General features: G+C 42.0%; 1 protein-coding gene across 2 annotated transcripts in view; it reads left to right on the top strand.

Annotated features, from left to right (window-relative positions):
- Tbc1d9 (TBC1 domain family member 9) overlaps nucleotides 1-5,073 on the top strand; it is a 133,227-nt gene extending 128,154 nt beyond the window's left edge. For both annotated transcript variants that reach the window (XM_008843437.3, XM_029568491.1), the window contains exon 21: nucleotides 2,978-5,073. In XM_008843437.3, coding sequence (XP_008841659.1) covers nucleotides 2,978-3,700 — 723 coding nt within the window. In that variant the 3' untranslated portion in view covers nucleotides 3,701-5,073. The remainder of the gene's footprint in view (nucleotides 1-2,977) is intronic.
- The last annotated feature ends 4,334 nt before the right edge of the window (nucleotides 5,074-9,407 follow it).

The following is a 9,407-nucleotide window of genomic DNA, read 5'->3' as shown; positions in this document are numbered from 1 at the left end:
CACGATTGCAATATCTTCTTGATTCATTGTTCCTTTGATCAGAATGAAGTGGCCCTCTTTATCTCTTCTGAATAGTTTTAGTTTAAAGTCTATTTTGTCAGATATTAGAATTGCGACACCTGCTTTTTTCTTCATACCATTTGCTTGGTATATTTTTTTCCATCCTTTCACTTTGAGATAGTGCCTGTCCTTGCAAGTGAGATGAGTTTATTGCAGACAACAAAAAGATGGTTTTTATTTCTTAATCCATTCATATAGTCTGTCTTTTGACTGGGGAGTTCAGTTCATTAATATTTAAAGTTATTAATGAAAGATGTGTATTCAATCCTGTCATTTTTATTTCTGTTCACATTCTTGATCTAGCTGTACTTTTCCACAGTTATACCTTCATTGAATTTCTTTCCACAACCCCTTGGGTATAGTCATTCCTTTCTTCAGCTCTTTGTATTGCTTCCAGCACTCTTTGAAGGGCTGGTTTTGTGGACATGAATTCCTTCAGCCTATTTATGTCATGGAAGGTTTTACTTTCCCCTTCAACTATAATAGACATTTTGGCTGCATATAGTAATATGGGTTGGCATCTGTGGTCATTTAAAATTGGGACTACTTTGGTCCAGGCTCTTCTGACTTTCATAGTTTGCACTGAAAAGTCAGCTGTAATCCTAATGGGTTTTCCTTTATATGTGACTTGTTGTTTCTCTTTTGCAGCTTTCAGTATTGTCTCTTTGATTTGTACGTGTAGTGTTTTTACTATGATGTGCCATGAAGAGTTTCTTTTCTGGTGCTGTCTATTTGGTGTTCTATATGCTTCTTGTATTTGTATGGGCATGTCTTTCTCTAAGTTGGAGAAATTTTCTTTTATGATTCTGTTGAAGATCTGGTCCATGCCATTATCTTGGGATTCTTCTTCTTCCTGTATGTCTATAATTTGTAAGCTTGGTCTTTTTATGGTGTCACACAATTCCTGCATATTGCATTCTTCTGCTTCTTAAATTTTTCATAATATGAGACTTTTCTTTGTCGTTTCTAGTTGACGTATTGAGTGTTTTACTTCCTTCTTCATTTCAGCTGGAGTATTCTTCAATATTTCTAAGTCTTTTCTGAGTTCATTCAGAAATTTGTCCCTATCTTCTTTCAGTTCTTTGAATTCTTTTTTTGTTTGTTCTTTAAATTCACTGAATTCTTTTATCATGTTTATAATTGTTCTTTTGAGTTCCATGTCCTGCATTATATCTATCTCATTTGTATTCCCCTAGAGGGCTATTGGTATTTGGTGGGGAATGTTGTTTTGGGTTTTCATGTTATTATTTTTTCTCTGTAGTTTTGACATGTGAATTTCTTTTGTAGTTTCTGATTCTTGTGTGAGACTCAAGCTTTCAAGTTTAGGTCTGCTTCTTTTTGTAAACTTTATGTGCCTTTTTGCTTTACTTTGAGGGCATGAAAAGTTGGTTCCTCTAAGCTTCTGGTTCTCTCTTTTGATTTTATATTGGAGTGGCCAGATTGCTTTTATCTTCCAGAGTTCCCACAGAGGCCCAAATCAGATGAGGATCAAATGCTCTCAGGCTTTCTCCCAAGGTCTGGATCCTTCCAGGAAAGAGTTGTCCTCAGGGATTTCAGGGTTGGACTGGCCTGGGAGCAGGGCCCAGGAAAGATGCTGGTCTCTGGCAGCTGGTGGCAGTGCCACCCAGAGATGCAAAGGGAGATGGGGGTGGGAAGAAGCCCCAAGGGCTCCTGGGCACTGCAGGGAGGAGCTGGGTTGGTCTGGATGCAAAGGATCAGGAAGCTGAGAGATCAGCCCCAGTGTCCAGGAAAGAGGCTGGGTGTCCAGGAAAGAGGCTGATGGGTTGTGCAGCCCAGGGAAGCAGAGGGAGGTGAGTGCGGGACCAGGCCCAGAGGGCTCCTGGGCACTGGGAGAAGGAACTAGGTTTGTCTGGATGCAAGGGATCAGGAAGCAGTGGTGGTTCCTGCCCTAGAGGTCAGCCCGGTGTCCAGGAAAGAGGCTGGCTGGTTGTGCAGGTCCAGGGAAGCAGAGGGAGGTGAGGGAGGGACCAGACCACATCTGGGTGTTTTTACATGCACAGGCACACAGGTGTGGATGGATGCATATGTGGAGGCCAGAGGATTAAAACCTCAGCTGTCATTTCTCAGGACCCATCCACTTATATTTTGAGACAGGGTCTCTCATTGCCCTGTGCTTACCAAGTAGCCAAGGCTGGCTGGCCAGAAAGTTCTAGAGGTCCATCTGCCTGTGTCTCCCCAGTGCTGGGATAACAAGCACTTGCCATTGTACTTGCCTTTTTAGGAAAAAAATGTGGGTTCCAGGGGACAGAACTCAAGTCCTCATAATTGCAAAGCAAACACTTTAACACAACTGAGCCATCTCCTCAGCTTTGGCATAGTCATTCTTGACTGTTAGTGACAAGTCCATGAAGAATTTTTAAATTTCATCGTGCTATTTTCATGGACGCTTCAAATTTTCAGATTGAAAAAAAAATTAGAAGGACCAAGAAAGAGACCATACACAGCATGTCCTCCATCCTCCACAGTGTGCGTTCCTGGGATCCTGTGGTGTGCCAGACAGCTTTAGTTGTCAACTTGACACACTGGGAATAGGGAACCTCAGTTGGGGAATTCTTCAATCATGTTGGCCTGTGGCTATGTCTGTGGGGTATTTCCTTGACTGTTGAGTGATGTGGGAGGGCCCATCCCACCGTGGTTGGTGTTACCTCTGGGCAGATGGTTCTGGGTTGTATAAGGAAGCAGGCGGAGAGCAGCAAATCAGTAAGCAGCATTCCTGCCTTGGCTTCCTTTGATGATGGACTATTCTGTAAGCCAAATAAACCTCTCCTCCCCAAGTTGGTTTTGGTCAGTGCGTTTATCACCAATTGAAAGCAAACTAGAACATACGGTTTAAATGCCTTTTCAGTCCTGCCTCTGGCTCTTCACTTTCTCCTCCTCTTCCCCACTCTATTTCCAGGGGCAGTTTATCGAGCTGTGTAAGACCATGTACAACATGTTCAGTGAGGACCCCAATGAGCAGGAGCTGTACCACGCTACAGCAGCAGTGACCAGCCTCCTGCTGGAGATTGGAGAGGTGGGCAAGCTCTTCATCACGCAGCCTGCCAAGGAGGGTGGGGGCGCTGGCAGCGGGCCACCCTGCAGCCAGGCCATTCCAGGCATGCTCATCCCCAAGAAGGGACCTAGCCAGCCCTACATGGTAGAGTCCATGGAATCGCTTCCACCTAACCTGGCACCGGACAGTGAGGAGCACTCCCTGGGAGGGCAGATGGAGGACATTAAGCTGGAGGACTCCTCACCCAGGGACAATGGAGCCTGCTCCTCCATGCTGATCTCCGACGATGATACCAAGGATGACAGCTCCATGTCATCCTATTCGGTGCTGAGTGCCGGCTCTCATGAGGAGGACAAGCTGCACTGTGAAGACATTGGCGAGGACACAGTCCTGGTGCGTAGTGGTCAGGGCACAACAACCCTCCCCCGGAGCACCAGCCTGGACCGAGACTGGGCCATCACCTTTGAGCAGTTCCTGGCCTCACTCTTGACTGAGCCCGCTCTGGTGAAGTACTTTGACAAGCCCGTGTGCATGATGGCCAGAGTCAATAGTGCAAAGAACATCCGCATGATGGGCAAGCCCCTCACTTCAGCCAGTGACTATGAAATCTCTGCCCTGTCGGGCTGATGCAAATGGCTACTTCCCTAGGGATGGGCAGGAAGAGGGAGCTTTTTTATGTTCTGTGTTGGGGGTTTCCTTTCTCTCAAATATTTATTAGTACCTGGCTGGAAGCCTAGTGTTTTCATAATGTAATAGAATGAAGACAGTTGAGAAATAGTTAAACACCTCAATGTAAGGCACTGCATACTCTGCCTTGGGGGAGGGGACTATCAGAATCCACTTTATTCAGTGAACCCCTCCCCCAGAAGACCAATCTGTCAGTGATATGTGTGTATTATAACTTATTACTCTTGCTGTTGAGCTGTATCCATGGTTTAAAAATAGTGCTATTTAGTACTAAGTAAGTAAGCCGTCCTCTATGTATTTGGGCTTCTAAATAAACTTAGAGATGGGAGGAAAATAGAATTTCTCAAACATGAGACTGTTTTTAGAAGGAAAGGGAAATGTTGGTTGGGGTAAATCCTGTACCACTTTAGCAAGTATTAAAATATTTTTTAAGATTTGAAATATATTTCGTAAAAGTCCTCTATTCAGAAATCATACACCTATCCCCCTCTAGGAAAAAAAACATTTGAGTTCTAAACAGTTATGAAAGTGTAAATGAGTTTTTCACAAAGCTAGGATGACATATTTGATCAATTTGGACAGATGTCATACAATTTTGCATCAATAACTTGTCTTGATTATGTCAGATGGCCAGAAAAAAAAAAGTGATGGATCTGAGCATCTGAATGGGTCAGCAAAAAGAACGAGGACTTAGGATTAGCTTTGTGCTTTGACTTTGTTTTTAAGGAGTGAAAGTTCTGAGGTTTTTCGTACTGAGTTTTCAGATGCTTGCTACTCACTAAGTAAAGGAAAAACATGAAACAATAAACTTGACCATTTCCACACTCTCCTTACAGCCAAGAAATTACACCGTGTGTCACATTCAGCCATCTTCCCATTAAGTCAGTGTGGATATGATGTAAATGGCAAAGGAATTCTGCAAGATAGCATATCTAGATGTTTTAAAACAGAACTTGTCACTTTATATGAGAGCAGAATGCTCTCGCTCCTGAGTGGACGTGGGGATGAAAGTTGGCACACCTGCACTTTGAACCTTGCTTCTGTTTTGTTACTGCTATGCTTCTGTTTATTATAGCCCTGGGAGACCTTCTCTTCGTCGTTGGAGTCATAATCATGTTCACATTTCCTTTGCGGCAATATTACTTTCCATACATTCCCTTATTTTATTCTACATTATGTCCTTATTGTAGTGGTTGCAACTGTAATTTTTTTTATTTTATTTACAGGATGATTTTCAAATTGTCAAATGAAGTAGTGTTAACCCCAAGTAGGATAAATGTGAACAAATAAAATACTTCAGCTATGGCTTTTTATCTTTGTGCTTCAGTTTCTGCCTAAGGCGATGTTATTTCTTTGACAATTTTGTAGGGAAAATATCATTAGGCAATCATTTTGACCAAGTAAATAAAATTTTACTGGCAAACATTCTGAAATATGAAAATGTGTAGGGCTGGGAAGATGGTTCAGTGGTTAAGCACTTGGCATGCAAGTGTAAAGACCTGAGTTTGGAGCCCTAGAAGCTATGAGCATCTGGCCATAGTAGTTGTCCTTTGTAATCCCAGTGCTTCTGTGACAAGGTAGCAAGTAAAGACAGGAAAATCCTCAAAAGCTTATGGGTCAGCTAGCCTGGCATATGCAACAGCAAACAATAGGTCTCAAAAAGGTGGAAGGTGAGAACAGACACCTGAGATTGTCCCCTGACATCCACGTTCAAGCCAAGGCAAGTGTGGCCTCATACACACAGGAACACATACACACAGGAACACATGGTATGCACATCATATACATATACACACCCTTACACATGAACATCATACACAAAGATTTTTTAAAAAGAAATGTGCAGCATAGGAAGAATACTTGGATTAAGGAAGATAATTATTGGTTATCTACTTGGGGCTCAAGAAAGAGATGGTTCGGTGGTTAAGAGCACATACTGCTCTTGCAGAGGACTCATGTTCAGTTCTCAGCATTCAGAGTGGCCTGTAACTCCAGTTTCAAGGGATCTTGACCCTCTTCTGGCCTCCATGGGCACCTTCAATCAAGTACACATTCTCATATGCAGACCTATACATACAATTTTTAAAGAAATAAAATATCTGTTCTACATGTCTAAGAACAGAGTGAAAGATGTTTTCTGTGTTTAGTCCTTATTGGTGCACTGTGACACTGATCCTCATTTAATCAAATCATGAATTATTATTTGAGATTTGTCCTATCGTCCCATGTATTTCCATCTTTTAAAACGAATCACTTGAACAGGGGCTGGAGAGATGGCTCAGCAGTTAAGAGCAATGGCTGCTCTTGTAGAGGACCTGGGTTCAGTTCCCAGCACCCACATGGTGGCTAACAGCCTGTAACTCCAGTTCCAGGCGATCCAACACCCTCTTCTGACCTTTCTGGCCATTTTATGACACAAGCGCACTTACATGCAGGTAATACACTCATACACAAAAATTAATTTTTAAGTAATAATTTTTAATCACTTAAATATACCTCAGTAAAGAGCTCTCAGATCTGATCTGCTCACCCACCTCCACCTTGCCGAATGCAAAGTGGGGCTGAGAACAGATGACTAGTTTGAAGCTCTGGATAAATGAGCAAGAGGCTAATGCAGGAGGGTGAGATGCTCTGAAAGCCCAAGTCTCTGCCAGCTGAGCAATTCTCTGCCGCATGTTGTCTTTCTTTTTCAAGTACATCAGTGTTTTTCCTCACAGCATCAGTATACTACATAATGGTGATCTTTTTTTTTTTTTAGTTTTCTTCTAAAAGCTACCTGTGGAGGAGTCCCAGACCCTTGAGCTGATATTTCCAAGCTTTGTCCAGGGGGAATCAACTTATCAATTTCATTTCACCCTGAGCCTCCAGAAGACAGTCATTATAGAAAGCATTTTTTAAAATCAAAGGGAAGAAAATGAGTTGGGTTTTTCTCTAGTTTTAATGGTTATATAATGATGTTTTCTTGGTACTGTGCACTCTTCAATTTCAGTTTATTGTGATTTAGTGTTTGGTCTGAATGGTCACTTTATTCCTAGCTGTGTGGGTCCTCTCTGTGGGAACACCATTGTGGCTGGAGATGATAGGCCTGGTGTGTGTCTGTCCTAACAGCCATGAAAAGAGTCCCCCAGGAGCTTCTGGCTGAGGAGTGCTGGGCACCAGGCTTGGGAGAGCTTTCTCATCTTAACATCCAGCTGCTAAGGAAAGGAACAAACTAACTGTAGAGACTGGAGTGTGAAATGCTCCCCAAGTGTTTGAACACTTGGCCCCAGCTGGTGTTGTTTGGAGGGGTGGTGCCTTAAAGAGGTGGAGCTTCAGTGGATGAAGTAGGTCACTGGGCTAGTCTTGGCCCTGCTTTCTGTCTCCTCTCTGCTTCCTGACTATGGAGGAAATGTGTGACCAGCTACCTCATGCTTCTGGCAGTGTCTTCACCACCATGAGGGACTGTATGCCCTCTTTAGTAAGCCAAAATAAATCCTTCCTACTTAATTTGTTTCTTGTTGGAAAAAATCATTACACTAACAGAGAAAAGTAACATCCAGCTAAGGCCCCTCTAATATGTTCACTTCCCTCCCCGTTAGAAGGTTCTTTTGTGGCACAGAACTGCCTTAAAGGTCTTTGGGGGAGGGAGAATAATGAAAGGGAGGGCAAGAGCGAGCATTAAGGAGAATGAACTCAAAACACAACATAAATATGTCTGTGTCAAAATCACCCAGAAACCCTTGTGTACAATTAATATGAGTCAAAATAACACTTTATTGGTTCAGGACCCTGTGCCTTTTGTTTAGCAAAATCTTGATAGTCTAATTCTTTGAAACAAAGGAGCTAGACAAAGGAATTTATAGCAAACACAAGGTGAACCTATATGGTGAGAGGTTTCTCTTCCTACAGGACTTTTTTGTTTGTTGTTTTTAAAGTCAGGGTCTTGGGTATCTTGGTATCATAGCAAGCCTTAGACTTGCTCTGTAGTTAAAGCTGGTCTTGAACTCCTGATTTTCCTGCTGTCTCCACCTCCCAAAGACCTTGATTACAGATATACTAAGATGTATATCCAGATGCCTGACATCTTTTAAAAACCAACTCAGGGTCTTGTGCTTTCTAGGCAAGCGCTCCACCATTGAGCTATACCCCCAACCTATGGGTTTTGGAAATATGCTTAACTTCAAGGTCTCCACAGCTGTTAGGAGTAGACCGCTGAGGACAAAGCCAAAGGCTGAGTTTCATGGATCCATACTTAGCACCTTGTTCCTCTCACCCTCAGAGACAGACCAGAAGAGCTCTGAAACATAAATCCTGATGTTCTTGGAACACTGTTGATGACATACCCTAGGATTGGACTGGATATAATACTTTAAGTCCTAGAACAGGCCCTGAAAATTGATGCGTTCATGACTGATCTCGCCTCTTTTGTGCTAGAAACTATTGTAGGTACTGAGGAGGGTTCAGCAGCAATGGCAGTCAGGAAAAGCTCCTGCCTTCAAGGTAAGTTTACACTTTAATTAGGGATAAAGACAGTATGTACCATATAAATTATTGTACTGACATGCAAGAAAAATACACAGGAAGCAAGATCTGAAATTCTGTGCTTGGGGAGGTGGTAGCATTTTAGATAGGGTGTTCAGGGAAGACCTCACAGAGAAGGTGATTGTTTAGTAAAGGCTTGTCTTGTGGAGGATTCTTTTGATTACATAATTGATATGGGAAGACCCAGCCTTCTGTGGGTGACACCATTCCCTGGGTTTGGGTCCTGGACTGTGTAAAAGCAGAAAATGTGAGCTTAGTAGTAAACATGCTTGCATTCATTTCTCAGTACCCTTGACTGTGAATGCAATGCGACTAGCAGCTTCAGGATCCTGCCTTGACTTCCATGCACTGATGGACTGTAACCTGAAAATATGCACTAAAATGAACCCTTCTCTCCTAAGTTACTTTTAGTCAGGGTGTTTTATCACAGCAGCAGAAATGAAACTAAGACCTACACTTCTAGTTACCGAGCCCAGATCCCATCCAGTCACCTCTAAACCACTGTTTCTATAGCCCCAACTATGTGTCTGAATCCAGCTTTGCATCTGTTGATTGGTCCAAGCAGATTCAGTAGGCTCATATATTAATGTTTATTTTTTAGTAAATAATGAGATTTTGTGTTTTAAAATAAAATATATAAATATACATGTATATTTCTACACATATATTAAAATACATGCATATGATCATATAAATATATATTGATATTTAGGGCCATACCAGCAAATGTTCTTTTTATTTTGTTATATTTTATTTATTATTCTTTTTCTGTGTATTGCCTGCATGTGTGTAAGTGCACCCATATCATGCAATGCGTGTGGAGGTCAGAAGAAGGTGTTGGATCCCCTGGAACTGGAGTTACAGATGGTTGTTACCTGCCATGTGGATGCTGGGAATCAAACCCACGTTCTCTGCAAGACCAGTCAGTGCTCTTAATCTCTGAGCCCATCTCTCCAGCCCCACAAATGTTCTTTTTAAATATAAGACTTTAGATGTATCTTGGAATAAAAAAATCTCTTGTCATTTATATGTTTAAGGTACATCAGAAAATTGGATTTATTTAAACATTTAACATCAAAAAGTCAATAACAACTATCAATTTTAATTTATACAAAATAATAACTTT

The sequence above is a fragment of the Nannospalax galili genome, unplaced genomic scaffold (assembly GCF_000622305.1).
Source record: "Nannospalax galili isolate Female #2095 unplaced genomic scaffold, S.galili_v1.0 scaffold359, whole genome shotgun sequence".
Lineage (NCBI taxonomy): Eukaryota > Metazoa > Chordata > Mammalia > Rodentia > Spalacidae > Nannospalax > Nannospalax galili.
The sequence above is the reverse complement of the archived record's forward strand: the minus strand, read 5'-3'. Positions and strand labels throughout refer to the sequence as shown.